Source organism: Ananas comosus, linkage group 1, assembly GCF_001540865.1.
Source record: "Ananas comosus cultivar F153 linkage group 1, ASM154086v1, whole genome shotgun sequence".
Taxonomy (NCBI): Eukaryota; Viridiplantae; Streptophyta; class Magnoliopsida; order Poales; family Bromeliaceae; genus Ananas; species Ananas comosus.
This window is the reverse complement of record NC_033621.1, coordinates 16,907-34,354: the sequence shown is the minus strand read 5'-3', so window position 1 is coordinate 34,354 and position 17,448 is coordinate 16,907. Positions and strand designations below refer to the sequence as shown.

General features: G+C 35.8%; 1 protein-coding gene across 1 annotated transcript; it reads right to left on the bottom strand.

Annotated features, from left to right (window-relative positions):
* On the bottom strand, nt 460–3,490 carry LOC109717392 (ervatamin-B-like). The gene is made up of 3 exons (XM_020243163.1): nt 2,943–3,490; nt 1,475–1,598; nt 460–1,368 (listed from the first exon to the last, which is right to left on the bottom strand). Exons 1-3 carry the CDS (start codon nt 3,285–3,287, stop codon nt 758–760), a joined length of 1,080 nt encoding a protein of 359 aa, XP_020098752.1. The 5' UTR covers nt 3,288–3,490; the 3' UTR covers nt 460–757.

The window sequence follows — 17,448 nt, the reverse complement described above, 5'->3', positions numbered from 1 at the left end:
GCCGCTTACAATCACACAAGGCTTCTTTTACTATCTCTCAATAAAACTCACACTTACAAATCAAAGAAATAATCAGAACTTAAAATATTTTTTTGAAGTTATCGCAAACAACATCTAAGCCCTCCTTTAAATATACTAGTCATCATTTCAAAAATAAAATAAAAATATGATTAAATTATAGTTAATTTTAATTTGAATTTTAACCATACTCGCAAATGCATTTGAACTAATTTCAAAATAAATTTAAATTCATACCATATTTACAAAATACATTTGAAACATTACTATATTGAAAAGTTTATTTGAAATTATACTAAATTCGCAAAAAAAATTTAAATTAATATTAAAAGATGTCGAAACGAAAGAAAAATCGAAAGTCAAAAATCCGCCAAAAATATAAAAAATTAAAAATAAAAAAAAGTAAACAAGTGGTATCAGAAAATTTACAAATACGCAATCAATTCACTTAAAACGTATAGATACGACGCCCACATGTCTCGATTGTGACTTAGCCCAACCAACCTCACGTCATTTCGATCATGATTCGGCCTAATATGATCTCATGCGATACAGTAGGATACTGGCCTCGTTTAAGCCAACATACACTCCTTATCTAACAACACAAAAGGAATTATAGAGGCATAGCATGTAAGGTATTAGCCAGATCGATAATTTATTGTGTACCTCGATGGGGACGTTGGGCCCGTGTTACAAATCAATATGTCATACCTTCCTATTTGTTGTAGCTACAGATAGATTAATCTATCTTGAGAGGATAGGAAGGCTTCATGGCAATCCCACACAAGCCTCGTTTGTCGGGGATGCTGCGTTTCATGCGAATATAGCCTTTTTCACCCCAGTCGGCACCCCACGAGTTCTTCACAATCCAAAACTCGTTGGATTGATCAGTAGGTGCAGCTGCGGTGCCATAGCCAACGACAGCAACACCATGATTAAGGTCTGAGCCGCAGGGGCCGGTGAAGATGCCCTTTGAGTAGAACTGGAAGGCGAAACCCCCAGCATCTATTGCTACTGACACAGGCTGGGCTGCTACTGCCTTAAGTAGGCTCTGTTCGCTGCTAGGCGTGACATTCTTGTACCCGCTGATGGTGGCAACATGGTTGGACAGCTTGGAGGTTTCGCAGGCACCTTCGACGCCCTGGTAGGGGTAGTCAGACTCGGAGGTGAGGCCGTGGTTTCGAAGGATGAAGTCAAAGGCTTGGGTCATGAATCCTCCTCTACAACCGCTGTTGGCACCTTGTGTGTCACAGTCCACCAACTCCTGCACGGACAACGCTACCAATCTACCCGCCTTAATTTTGTTGATGCCTTCTACTGCTGCGACTGTCGAGAAGGCCCAGCAAGACCCTACGCACCACCGGAGCAATTTATGCCGTATCATCAAGAACGTAGTTAGTGTATTATAATCTGTGATTGGATAACTACATCATCTGAATTGCTATGAACTAATTACCACATTCTCCCTGATCTCTGACCAGCGTGACTGCTCCTTTTTCTCTCCAGTCTATACTGGAAGGTACAGAGCTCCCCTTCTTTTCGTGCATGTCAGATATTCTACCGGAGGAGACACAATTCATCTTTTCCATCCAAATTGCAAAACACAAAATTACAATTATTGCAATTAATATTAGCTGACTTTAAACTTGACGATAAATGCACATTATTTTCAATTGTTGTCTATGAAAAACGAAATAAAAATTAACGCAAATTTCAATTTTAATTGTTTCTCGGTAAACACACTTCGTTGTGTAAGTGATAAACTGTGGGAGCAACATTGGTGCAGCCCGGTGCTACATGACGAATTGTAGGAGCAAACTTTGAGCAATTTGTTGCTAAGAAATTTTTTGCACTCAGAGTAATGTAATTTATTTAGTTGTATGCAGTTGAGAAATAATTTTTAAATTTTTATCATTTTATACATATGATGATTGATTACCTCCAATATATATATATATATATATATATATATATATATATATATATATAGTCCGGCTGCTATACTATCGGTAGCACGGAGGCTTCCGTGCTACCAAATTATTTTCGATGATGCGGTTTTCAAATCGACGATCGGCTCCGTTAGACTTAATCTACACTATTAAAAGTATTTGGAAACTAAATTTCAGAATTTTTCGACATCATTTGGCTAGTGATCAAAAGGTCTCAAAATTGATAATTTTAATGGTAGATGTGATGCATTTGTAAATTTAACGGTGCAAAACAATCCAAATCAGATGAAATTTTTATAGAAAATTTTTTTTACTATTTAGAGTAAGGTCAGTACCTTTGATCTTAAATTCAAGTCTTCTATCATCATTTTTTATGAGATTTTTATTTTCAGCCGTTCATTTTTAGACTACTCGTTTGATAGGTAAATGATACCGAAAAAATATAAAATTTAGTTTCCAAATACTTTCAATAGTGTAGATCAAGTCTAACGGAGCCGATTGTCGATTTGGAAGCGACATCATTCAAAACAACTTGGTAGCACGGAGGCGTCCGTACTACTGATAGTATAGCAGCCTAGCTCTATAGATATATATATATATATATTATTTTAAAAAAATTAAGGAGGTAAACTTATCTTTTGCTTAAAGTTACTTTCTCCAACTGCTGTAGTTAGAACTGCGGCCGATTTAGACGTAGTTCCGACTGCTGCATTTGAACCTTCTACAGTTCTTACTGCAACGGTTGGAATTAAATATATTAAACCAAATACCGAATTTGTATTTATATACAGTTACAACTACAATGTAATTGCAACTATATGTAACCAAACAGTATCCTAGACTTTTTTCAAAAGTAGGAGCGCAAGCCCATCTAAGGCATCTCAGACGATTGATGTGACATCAAATCTTAAGTTCTAAAAAAAACTTAAGGTACGAAGGATGCTTGCAGGGTTGAGAGAGAGAGGGGCAACAAACTGAAGTCCAGAAATTTAGGCTTGAAGGACGATGATTACGGAGATCCCTTAAGCAAACAGACTTGGCCTTGAACTCCTCACTAGTTAGGTCGGCAAACTTGTTGTCAATGAGCTTGTACTCCTCACTAATGGTATTAAAGATGTTGATGAGCTGGACGTTGGATTCATATATCCTAAAGCGCCACTCCTTCTCGTTCTTATCCTTGTAGACTCGGCTATATCGGCTAATCCATTGTTCATACCTCTCTCTCATGGGATCTAACGTTGTACCACACGCCATCAGTGGCATAAGCACCCACAGTTGAACTAAGATTAAAGAGGTCATCATCAACTTAGTGGCAACCATCTTAGGCAGATGCAGGAGACAGGGAGGACAAGCCGAAACGGGTGCAATTTATGCAGGTAGCCATGGACAGACTTTAGGTACGTAAACTATGAGCCTTTGCGAGCAAAAAAATCACACAACGTTACGAATTGCAATAGGGCAAAATCTGATTAGACCAAAGAAGGTGGCATCGACTTAAAAAGTTGGTGACAAGTCCATAAAAACTTTCATGTCTATAGAATGAATTAATGAATGATTATATCTTTTTGGCGGTTGAGAGTGGTATCTCTTTCGTGTTTACCTATCATAAACCCACAAATATTTTGTGATGCCATCATGCACTTCTTGTGCCTTCTCTGTCCTAGTCATCATCTTATGATTTAAGGTTTATGGGCGTAAATAAGTAACTTTTGTTTAATTTTCTTCACAAAGAGTTAAAGTAGGTTAATCATTTTTTTTTTTTTTTTGAGAAATAGGTAGCGTATAAAACGCTACCCGCTTCATTCATTAGGGAGATGAATTAGGCTTACAAAATGGAGACAACCAAGTAGACCTGGCAATCTCGACCCATACCCGCGGGTGCCCGCAAGTTACCCGCAAATTTGCGGATATGGATACCAACTTTTCAAACCCAAAAAATTACGGGTAAAACAGGTGAGTACCCATTAAACTGTGGGCATTTTGGGTACCGGGGGTGGGAACAACTTGTTCTCACCCCTTGTTCCATACCCGGGTGGGAACAAGTTGTTCCCACCCACCCGGGTCGGGTGGATGGAAACAATTTGTTCCCACCCCCCAAATTTTTGTTTGGGTATAAGGGAGGGGATAACCCCCTTATTTTTCCTTTTATATCAGATCCAAACGCTACGTAAAGAAATGACCTTTTAACTTTTGAGTCAAGGACTGATTTAAAGTCTCTTTGTAGTGCACGTAAGTGCATTGTGAAGGACTAGCTCTTTCTAAGGTTGTACTTAAGTGTGTTTATATAACCCACCTTTTATGATGGATTTTAAAATTCTTGCCCCTATCCCGGCCGAAACCGAGTAAGCTTTTAGGCTGCCATTGTATAGAGTAGATCATTTAACTCGAATTTGGGAGCGAGTTGACCAAGAAGGAATTGAGGGGAGATTGAAAGTCAATCCACAATAGTGTGCGGGAAAAGAACACCTTAAGCCCAACTGAGTGTGTATCAAACGAAGAGTCTTCTGGGAACGCTGCAGTAATAGAGTCTGCAATTCCAAACTATGGCATGGAAAGCTTTTGATAAATGCAACAAATGGGAAAGACACCTACCAGATCGTGTGCGAGACAAGCTAAAATATTTTGGAAAAAACTAAGACAAAAAAATATTTTTTAAAGAAGGCCTAGAAGGCATTGATCAAAAAAAACTTTAAGCAAATGTCCAACAGAGCGGCAAGTGCCGTATTTAACTACTATGAGGCGGCCAACTTTCAAGGATTCAAAAATTTGTTGTTTTGAGGGTCCTGCATTAAGAATTTGTTGTTGGAACGTCATGGGTTGAATTATCAGTCCAAAGGGACATAATTAAATTTGTAATGAGTAGGTTTAGGTTGGAATTTTACTAGACTATAAGATGAGAGAAGGGAGAAAATAAAGTACAAAAGCTTAGCTAGAAAGCATTTAGCATTTCTTCAAATAGTACCGCTCAACAAGCACTACACCTTATAATCAGAATAAAAGGACTCAATATCTCTCATCTTCCCTCTATTGGATTTGAATCTACCTGGCTTGTACGTGGTTGTTACAATATCTCTAAAAATTAGTCTTGGGATTTGAATCCAACTTTTATTTCCAAAGTTCTAAAAAATGGCTAGGCAAATGATGGTCGGCCTGCTTCTCTATAGGCAACCACTTTCAGCCATTTTACATGTTTCAGCATAAATATTTTATCTATTTTTAAATTATTTGGCATTTAATTGCAAAAGCTGATAATGGCACAATCTAAACCTCATTTATATTTCCTAGGTTGATATTTAGTAATGGCCAATTTGCATAAAAAATCCACTAGTTTTGGGTTTTTGCAAAACCGGGCCACATTTTTCGTTTTTACAGATTCGGTCCGCTTTTTTAAAAAAGTGACCAAACTATCACTCTTTCAAAATGCATAAGAAGTACATGCATTAATTGTCTTGAAAAATACAACTGACAAATTATTATTAGAGTTATCTTTTTTTTGAAAAATAAAATTCTCATTAACATACAAATAAAAAATATCAAATAATAAAAATAAAAACGAAAGAATGAAATACACCTTAAATGGTGCAACATCGTTTCAAATTGTGCAATATTTCTTCCAAATAGTGTAATATTTGTGTAAACAGTGCAATGTTTGCACAATTTATATAATATTGCACAATTTTTTATACTAAATTACGAATAATATAGTATACTATGCGCAAATAATATAACACATTACAATATACTATAAAAAATCATACATTAAAATATGCATTAATGTATGAAACGGCGAGATTTACACATTTGTACAATATTTACACAATTTGTATAGATGTTGACTATCTATGGAGAATGTTGCACCTAATTTAATATTAGTCACTATTTCGATTTTAAAATTAAAAGTGTATTGTGATATTAAAAGTATTAAATTTTCTCTGACAATGACAACTGCTAAGTCATAATACATGTACCTTTATTCAAGAAAACGAAAAATCCTCATTTAATTAAGATAAATAAAAAATAAGATATTATCTAATACACAATAAAAGAATGCAAACATCCTCTTAAGGTGCAACATAATCTCAATAGTGCCACTCTCTTCCAATAGCTGCCCAATTTTATATAATAGTGCAATATATGCATCGTTAATACACATATTACATGATTTTTATACAAAATTACGAATAATATAATATATTACGTGAAAATAATACGAAAATAATATAACATATTACAATATACTATAGAAATCATGCATTACATGTATAAACGGTGAATATTTTGCACTATTTGTATAAATATTTACACAATTTGTATAGATATTGCACTATTATGAGCTAATGTTGCACCATTTAGATATTATGTTGCACTCTTTCTTTTTAAAAATTAAAGTACATTGTATATAAAATAAAGTGTTAAATTTTTTAAAAATAACAGCTGCTAAGTTATAATTATATGTACTTTTTCGAAAGACGAGAATCCTCATTTAATTAAGATAAAATAAAAAATAAATTATCATTAATATAATGAAAGATTACAACATTAAAATAAAATAGTGTAACGTTCTCTCTAATGTTGCACTATTTGAGAGAATGTTGTACGCTTTCATCTTATTAACAATACTTTACTTTTTGTATTTTGTCTTAAATGAGCATTCTCGTCTCTCGAAAAAGGTATATACAATTATGGCCTACTAGTTGTCATTTTCAAGAAATTGCATCTCTTTATTTGATAGATAAGCACTTTAATTTTTAAAAAGAAAGAGTGCAACATACTATCTAAATGGTGCAACATTTTCTCATAAAAGTGCAATATATATACAAATGGTATAAATATTTATACAAATAGTGCAAAATATGCACCAACGATGCATATATTGCACTATTTATATAAATATTGCACTATTTGGAAAAGAATGTTGCACTATTTGAGATTATGCTACACTCTTTAAGAGGATATTGCACTCTTTCATTATATTAATGATACTTTATTTTTTATTTTATCTTAATTAAATAAGGATTTTCGTCTCTCGAGAAAGGTACATATAATTATGATTTAGCAGGTGCAATATTATCTCATAATAGTGCAACATCTATGCAAATGGTGTAAATATTTGTACAAAGAGTGCAAAATATTCACGATTTGTACATATGATGCATGATTTTTATAGTATATTATAATATATTATATTATTTTCGTGTTATTTTCACGTAATATATTATATTATTCGTAATTTTGTATAAAAATCATGCAATACATACCATCTAAATGGTGTAACATTCTCTCCTAATAGTGCAATATATATATACAAATGATATAAATATTTATACAAATAGTGCAAAATATTCGTAATTTTGTATAAAAATCATGCAATATGTGTATTAACGATGCATATATTGCACTATTTACATAAATATTACACTATTTGGAAGAGAATGTTGCACTATTTGAGACTATGTTGCACTCTTTAAAAGAATATTACAATCTTTCATTGTATTAATGATATTTTATTTTTTATTTTATCTTAATTAAATGAGAATTCTCGACTCTCGAGAAAGGTACATATAATTATGGCTTAACAATTGTCATTTCCAAAAAATTTAACACTTTATTTAATATACAATATATTTTAATTTTTAAAAAGAAAGAGTGCAACATAATATTTAAATGGTGTAACATTATCTCATAATAGTGCAACATCTATACAAATGGTGTAAATATTTGTACAAATAGTGCAAAATATTCACCGTTATCAAGGCCCTTCGCAAGATATTCAAATATATCATCTTACGAACATCTACAATGTAAGTACTTGGATCATGGTATTTTCAGTCCATTAAGGAATTCAATCTTTTCAATAGTAGTATGAGTAAGGCCCATGTCAAAATTAATCATGGTGGCTTGTTGGTTGTTCCATTAGTCCCTGAAATCGACCTTTGGGCCCCTAATGCATAGGTTTGGTCCCCTTGTTTTAATTCATTTGCCCTGTATATTTTCAAGTGGGCTCGGGCTAAATTTTTAAATTGATTAAAATTTGATTAAACATTGAGAGTCCATACTTGAATTCACATATTGATTAAAAACAATAAATTCAATTACTTCCAAAAAGATTTAAATAATAAAAAAATCAAAAGGATTCGTGAACAGTCCTGTCAAGGAGGCACTGGTGCACTGTTCAGGCTCTCAAAATCCAACTGTTTGGGCTCTCAAAATCCCTAGAACTAACGAGGTCTTGAAAACGAGGATCTTCCGCCAATCATTTAAGACAAATGATGGGTTGGGGGAGATATTTTTTGAAAGAGCGTGGAGAAGATCAAACTCGATGCAGTGCTTCTAGATTTGTTGAAGATTTTGACAAGATTGCTTTCAAATAAGCAGACTCTCAACTGCCCTANCACTATTTACATAAATATTGCACTATTTGGAAGAGAATGTTGCACTATTTGAGACTATGTTGCACTCTTTAAAAGGATGTTGCACTCTTTCATTGTATTAATGATATTTTATTTTTTATTTTATCTTAATTAAATGAGAATTCTCGTCTCTCGAGAAAGTACATATAATTATGGCTTAACATTGTCATTTCTAAAAAATTTAACATTTTATTTAATATACAATACATTTTATTTTTTAAAAAGAAAGAGTGCAATATAATATCTAAATGGTGTAACATTCTCTCATAATAGTACAACATCTATGCAAATGGTGTTAATATTTATACAAATAGTGCAAAATATTCACCGTTTATACATATAATACATGATTTTTATAGTATATTGTAATATGTTATATTATTTGTGCGTAGTATACTATATTATTCGTAATTTAGTATAAAAAATTATACAACATTATATAAATTGTGCAAACATTGCACTGTTTACACAAATTACACTATTTGAAAAAAATATTACACAATTTGGAACGATGTTGCACAATTTAAGGTGTATTTCATTCATTCTTTTTTACTTTTATTATTTGAAGTTTTTTATTTGTATGTTAATGAGAATTTCATTTTTCAAGAAAAAAGTAACTGTAATAATAACTTGTCAGCTGTATTTTTCAAGACAATTAATGTATGTACTTTTTATGCATTTTGAAAGAGGGATAGTTTGGTCATCTTTTTAAAAAAACGGACCGAATCTGCAAACGAAAATGGTGGCCCGATTTTGCAAAAGCCCAAAACTAGCGGATTTTTTATGCAAATTGGCCTTTAGTAATCAGAGGCAAAAAGAAACGAATTAGTTTCCACCTCACTTTCTTTTCTAGCTTTTACTTTAGTTCTAGCTTATTTTTATGGCATTTCCCTGAAAGACAATATCTTTGAGTGAATGAAGCAAGTTATATGGCACTACTGATAACTATCCTTACCTGAATAATAATAGCTATCAACTCTTACATTATACATAGAAGAACATGACAGGAAAAACAAAGATTACAAAACAACACAAATTTATGGCACAACACGCACTTTAAAACATCATAGATTTATACTACTAGTTGCACATAGAAGAATATGGCAGGACAAGCAAACATTACAAAACAGCTTAGGATAAGCATACAGTACAAAAAAGCTCAAATTTATGTGGCAGATTTGCTACCCTCTCACATACATTTATCAATGCATAAATTGCTATCAAAACAAGCAATACCATTACACTGGTTAAAATATACACTAAACTCAAATTACAAGCTCCACTCTTAAGACATAACGTTTTAACAAAAAATGAGGGAGTTTTAACAAGAAGTTAGTGTTGCTTCAAATTGGACCGCTTAACAACACTAATTGAAAAAGAAAAACACCTCGTAATCGGGGTTAATGGACGATACGTCTCCCTGCACCCTCTAACACCAGAGATCAAATTTTCATCCTCCAAACCCAACATATTTTCTGTACTAGTAATTCATTTTTTCTAAGCCTATTTCAAATATTAAATTTCACACATACACCTACTTAGGGAACTATATTCAAAATCTCCTAAATCAATAAATCAATTCTTAGAGTTCATCATCTTCCTTAAGAGAATACTATATCAATACATCTTTATCGGGCCACTCTACGCAGTGTCCACCCCTCCTCCTATATACCATGCAAGACATCCAGCCCTTTGGCACCCCGGGGGTACAAAGGTGCCCACCGAGGGGTACGTTTTGAAACCCCGCATGCGGTACCAAAATCCTTGCCATGGCATGGGCCATTGCTAGAGAATTGCCTCCGTAGACTTGACAGCAGCTCCAACCTGACGGAACGCTTCAACTCCGCAACTCCATAGCTTCGTCAACTCAATGACTACCAAATATGGCCCTCAATAGCGTCACGGTCGAGTCCCAACGATTGACTCGTGACACAGTGCTACCCTCTAAAAGCACCTGCTACTAGAAAGGAGAAACTTTCCTTTCTGATGTAAAAAGTGGATTCTGACCCACATGTTGAAGCCATTAGAAATAATTTTGAAGTAATTATCGGCCATGGTTGTTATATCTTACTTGTGCCTGAGTTTGCAAATATAAAGCTTAATCCTTACAGATCAAGGCCCTTCGTAAGATATTCAAATATATCATCTTACGAACATCTACAATGTAAGTACTTGGATCATGGTATTTTCAGTCCATTAAGGAATTCAATCTTTTCAATAGTAGTATGAGTAAGGCCCATGTCAAAATTAATCATGGTGGCTCGTTGGTTGTTCCATTAGTCTCTGGGCCAAGCGTGCCGGCCCATTTTATTGAAATCGACCTTTGGGCCCCTAATGCATAGGTTTGGTCCCCTTATTTTAATTCATTTGCCCTATTTGTTAGAAATAATAGGCAGCGGAAACTTACAAACCGGATAGCCAACGTATCCGGGAACCGAAATCGGATCGGGTTGCTCGTTTTACAAGCCTTCTTGAATCGTCCTTGTCTCGATGCTTTTGGATCTCACACGTTTCTCGTCTTCTTCCACGCGTACGCCTTACGTCACGGAACGGATTGCCTTACGTCACGGATGCCAATCGAAGAGGGCTACCAGAGTCCTCTCCTATGTCCACACCCTAAAACCCCGGGAACGTAGGTGGAAATCCCAGAGAGGAAGAAGAGAGAGAAGTAGGAAGATTTTTGTGAATTCTCGAATTAGATCGTATTCTTTTTCCGTCGTTCCTACGGGAGAAAACGGGGGCGTATATATAGAATAACGGAACCCCTAAATATCCTGAATCTCATATAGATTAGGATAAGGATTGAGATATTTATTAACATATAATAAATATCCATTATAAGATATGTTTCTTAACTAATAAGAAACATATAAGTTTTATACTTATCCTAAACTTATTAGGATAAATCATGATCCACATCTTATGTGGATCGAGTTTAATCATAACCCGCCAATGTGGACACACCATATGGTAACAATCTCCCACTTGGCCACATTGGCCAACTCTCTCTCACTCATTTGTCTCTTCATACGGGCTAAATTTTTAAATTGATTAAAATTGATTAAACATTGAGAGTCCATACTTGAATTCACATATTGATTAAAAACTATAAATTCAATTACTTCCAAAAAGATTTAAATAATAAAAAAGTCGAAAGGATTCATGAACAGTCCTGTCAAGGAGGTACTGGTGCACTGTTCAGGCTCTCAAGAGAATTGCCTCCGTAGACTTGACAGCGGCTCCAACCTGACGGAACTCTTCAACTCCGCAACTCCATAGCTTCATCAACTCAATGACTACCAAATATGGCCCTCAATAGCGTCACGGTCGAGTCCCAACGATCGACCCGTGACATCCTCCCCCACTTGAACCATCGACGCCCTCGTCGATGCTCCAACTTCGTTGTCAGCAGAACCACTCCCAGACCTCTGATCAGAGCCACCCACGGCCTTGGCCTCTCAAGCCACACTGACCTGCCTTCGAGTTCGTCCACTCAACAACGCTTCTGTAAAGCCCATCGTCCTCCGCGACGAAACGCCTCACACACGAATCCTGTTCCACCCTGAGTCAGAGCTTTTCAGCCTTGGCGCCTCGCTCGCACCACACTAACTCCTTTGCGGAACCAGAACTCAAATCCCATCGGACTGCAAGATCGCACTGCCACTCCACCAAAACTTGGTCCTCGCCATCAAAGCTACTCGGCCTGCGCGCCTACTTCGCCCTGACATAACCAAAGTTCCCTGAGTCCAGTAGCCAACCTTATAACTCCTCTGGGTGTGCATGTCCTCCGCGACACGCACGCGCTCTTCGCCAACGCTGCAGAACGCCAGGTGCGTATGTCCTCCGCGACACACGCGAACTCCGTCACGCTGCAGAACACGCCGGGGGTGTATGTCCTCCGCGACACGCACGCGCACCTTGCCAAGCCGACGAATGCCTGAAGTGTGCATGTCCTCCGCGACACGCACACGCACACGCACTCTGCTAAGCAGCAGAACTCCCTTTTCGTCCCCTGGATCGTGGTGCTCCCCCACCTTTGGCCTAGCTCGCCTCTGATGGTTCACCTCAATCGCTCTCGGTCCGATCAGGTAGTGCCAAACCTGTGCCCACTGCAAATCACTTTCGCCACCCCAATGCCTCCACAATCGCACAACGTCGAGCACCCCCATGGTCACACCAAGCTTTCAAGTCTTTTCGTCGGAACAAACGGGCCTCGACTACTCTGCACTCTACTGACTTTATCACGGACTCTAGTCATGCCACCCGACTGCTTTGCATTTCGGCTACTTGCTGCTGCACGGCACCTCAAGCTTTCGGCCAAGTTCAAGCCCAACGGACGCCTTGTCTCAATTCGCCCGCAACTTGCCGAATCCCAACTCTAGGGAAACCACCCTCATGATGATTGCTGAACGGAACACAGTCCACCCTCGGATTAGTCTGAACCGCAAGTCTGATTGCCACGGTAATGCCGCACCCTGTGCGCACCGTCCCTATAGAACTCCGATACCACGACTTCTCCGCAGCTGCAAACTGTCCATACTGCAACCAACACCATGGGCCACGCTCCTCTGAGCAAATGTACCAGCGAGTCTGCTATGCGAAGAATCCGCCGGATGTGCATGTCCTCCGCGACACGCACGCGTACTCCTCCAAGCAATATAACTCACCGGATGTGCATGTCCTCCGCGACACGCACGGGTGTACCTCCAAGTCACAGAACGCCCGGAGTGTGCATGTCCTCCGCGACACGCACGCGCACTTTGTCAAAACGCCGAACTCCCTGAGTGTGCATGTCCTTCGCGACACGCACATGCGCTCCAACAAGTTGTAGAACTCACCGCCCTTGGACTCCTCAGACTTCCGCTTGACAGAATGACTTGCACCTTGATTGGGCGCTGACCGCACCAACGCCGCATGAGACTCGACAGTCTCACCACTGCCCAGGCCCTCCTCCTCGAGGTCCTCAACCTTCCCGCGCTTCACCTCCTCGCCAAGCTGCAGGGCTGTTAGAGTTGGATCCTTTGTCGGCTCACCCCGACACATCGGAACCATACAAGGCGCTGACCTTCTCTGCGTTCCCTATATCACGGTACACTCCCCCACCTTTGGCCTAGCTCGCCATTGGGGCTTACCATGATCACTCTCGGTCTGCTCGGATAGTGCCACCCTCGTCGCGAGGTCCATGACCTACCTGACCTGGGCACTGATGTCCTGAAGCAGCACATCTTACGCATCTCGCTCGTCGTAACATCCTTCTGCAGCCCCGCACGGTACTTCAAGGAGAGGGACTCCTACTCAAGTGCCTGCGACTCCTTGCACCTTTCCCGCTTGGTCAGCAACGAAGGCTCAGCAGCTATATCGACGATGACAACGTCTGATGACAACATAGCTCCCAGCTACGAACTCGCTCTGATAATCCTCGCTCTGATAATCCTCGCTCTGATACCAACTGTCACGGACAAAACTTTTTTCTTCGTAAAGCCCGTGCGGCGCCCCCTTCCTGCTCGAAGATGGGCAAGCCTTNAACACTATATTTAATATACAATACACTTAATTTTTTTTTAAAAAAGAGTGCAACATAACATCTAAATGGTGCAATATTATCTCATAATAGTGCAACATCTATGCAAATAGTGTAAATATTTGTACAAAGAGTGCAAAATATTCACCGTTTATACATATAATGCATGATTTTTATAGTATATTATAATATATTATATTATTTTCGTGTTATTTTCACGTAATATATTATATTATTCGTAATTTTGTATAAAAATCATGCAATACATACCATCTAAATGGTGCAATATTCTCTCATAATAGTGCAATATATATACAAATGGTATAAATATTTATACAAATAGTACAAAATATGCACCATTTATAATATAATGTATGATTTTTATAGTATTTTGTGATATGTTATATTATTTTCGTGTTATTTCCACGTAATATATTATATTATTCGTAATTTTGTATAAAAATCATTCAATATGTGTATTAACGATACATATATTGCACTATTTACATAAACATTGCACTATTTGAAAGAGAATGTTGCACTATTTGAAACTATGCTGCACTTTTTAAGAGGATATTGCACTATTTGAGACTATGCTACACTCTTTAAGAGGATATTGGACTCTAATGATATTTTATTTTTTATTTTATCTTAATTAAATAAGAATTCTCGTCTCTCGAGAAAGGTACATATAATTATGACTTAACAGTTGTCATTTTCAAAAAATTTAACACTATATTTAATATACAATACACTTAATTTTTTTTTAAAAAAGAGTGCAACATAACATCTAAATGGTGCAATATTATCTCATAATAGTGCAACATCTATGCAAATAGTGTAAATATTTGTACAAAGAGTGCAAAATATTCATCGTTTATACATATAATGCATGATTTTTATAGTATATTATAATATATTATATTATTTTCGTGTTATTTTCACGTAATATATTATATTATTCGTAATTTTGTATAAAAATCATGCAATACATACCATCTAAATGGTGCAATATTCTCTCATAATAGTGCAATATATATACAAATGGTATAAATATTTATACAAATAGTACAAAATATGCACCATTTATAATATAATGTATGATTTTTATAGTATTTTGTGATATGTTATATTATTTTCGTGTTATTTCCACGTAATATATTATATTATTCGTAATTTTGTATAAAAATCATTCAATATGTGTATTAACGATACATATATTGCACTATTTACATAAACATTGCACTATTTGAAAGAGAATGTTGCACTATTTGAAACTATGCTGCACTTTTTAAGAGGATATTGCACTATTTGAGACTATGCTACACTCTTTAAGAGGATATTGGACTCTAATGATATTTTATTTTTTATTTTATCTTAATTAAATAAGAATTCTCGTCTCTCGAGAAAGGTACATATAATTATGACTTAACAGTTGTCATTTTCAAAAAATTTAACACTATATTTAATATACAATACACTTAATTTTTTTTTAAAAAAGAGTGCAACATAACATCTAAATGGTGCAATATTATCTCATAATAGTGCAACATCTATGCAAATAGTGTAAATATTTGTACAAAGAGTGCAAAATATTCATCGTTTATACATATAATGCATGATTTTTATAGTATATTATAATATGTTATATTATTTTCGTGTTATTTTCACGTAATATATTATATTATTCGTATTTTTGTATAAAAATCATGCAATATGTGTATTAACGATGCATATATTGCACTATTTACATAAATATTGCACTATTTGGAAGAGAATGTTGCACTATTTGAGACTGTTGCACTCTTTAAAAAGATATTGCACTCTTTCATTGTATTAATGATATTTTATTTTTTATTTTATCTTAATTAAATGAGAATTCTAATCTCTCCAGAAAGGTACATATAATTATGGCTTAATAGTTGTCATTTCCAAAAAATTTAACACTTTATTTTATATACAATACATTTTAATTTTTAAAAAGAAAGAGTGCAACATAATATCTAAATTGTGCAACATTTTCTCATAATAGTACAACATCTATGCAAATGGTGTAAATATTTATACAAATAGTGCAAAATATTCACCGTTTATACATATAATACATGATTTTTATAGTATATTGTAATATGTTATATTATTTGCACGTAGTATACTATATTATTCGTAATTTAGTATAAAAAATTATACAACATTATATAAATTGTGCAAACATTGCACTGTTTACACAAATATTACATTATTTGGAAGAAATATTGCACAATTTGGAACAATGTTGCACAATTTAAGGTGTATTTTATTTTCTTTTTTACTTTTATTATTTGAAGTTTTTTATTTGTATGTTAATGAGAATTTCATTTTCCAAGAAAAAGTAACTGTAATAATTTGTCAGCTATATTTTTTAAGACAATTAATGCATGTATTTCTTATGCATTTTGAAATAAGGATAATTTGGTCATCTTTTTTGAAAAAGCGAACCGAATTTGCAAAAACGAAAATGGTGGCCCGATTTTGCAAAAGCCCAAAACTAGCGGATTTTTTATGCAAATTGGCCTTTAGTAATCAGAGGCAAAAAGAAACGAATTAGTTTCCACCTCACTTTCTTTTCTAGCTTTTACTTTAGTTCTAGCTTATTTTTATGGCATTTCCCTGAAAGACAATATCATTGAGTGAATGAAGCAAGTTATATGGCACTACTGATAACTATCCTTACCTCAATAATAATAGCTATCAACTCTTACATTATACATTTATCCAAGTGTCCACGGCATTCAACAGATTGGACACTATTTGTACATAGAAGAACATGACAGGAAAAACAAAGATTACAAAACAACACAAATTTATGGCACAACACGCACTTTAAAACATCATAGATTTATGTTACTAGTTACACATAGAAGAATATGGCAGGACAAGCAAACATTACAAAACAGCTTAGGATAAGCATACAGTACAAAANGTACTTGGATCATGGTATTTTCAGTCCATTAAGGAATTCAATCTTTTCAATAGTAGTATGAGTAAGGCCCATGTCAAAATTAATCATGGTGGCTCGTTGGTTGTTCCATTAGTCTCTGGGCCAAGCGTGCCGGCCCATTTTATTGAAATCGACCTTTGGGCCCCTAATGCATAGGTTTGGTCCCCTTATTTTAATTCATTTGCCCTATTTGTTAGAAATAATAGGCAGCGGAAACTTACAAACCGGATAGCCAACGTATCCGGGAACCGAAATCGGATCGGGTTGCTCGTTTTACAAGCCTTCTTGAATCGTCCTTGTCTCGATGCTTTTGGATCTCACACGTTTCTCGTCTTCTTCCACGCGTACGCCTTACGTCACGGAACGGATTGCCTTACGTCACGGATGCCAATCGAAGAGGGCTACCAGAGTCCTCTCCTATGTCCACACCCTAAAACCCCGGGAACGTAGGTGGAAATCCCAGAGAGGAAGAAGAGAGAGAAGTAGGAAGATTTTTGTGAATTCTCGAATTAGATCGTATTCTTTTTCCGTCGTTCCTACGGGAGAAAACGGGGGCGTATATATAGAATA

Coding starts and splice junctions, on each gene's coding strand:
- LOC109717392 (XM_020243163.1), bottom strand. CDS start 3,287: ATGGTTGCCACTAAGTTGATGATGACCTCTTTAATCTTAGTTCAACTG. Junction 1,599..2,942: donor GCCTAAATTTCTGGACTTCA/GTTTGTTGCCCC, acceptor TGGATGGAAAAG/ATGAATTGTGTCTCCTCCGG. Junction 1,369..1,474: donor CAGAGATCAGGGAGAATGTG/GTAATTAGTTCA, acceptor GGTGGTGCGTAG/GGTCTTGCTGGGCCTTCTCG.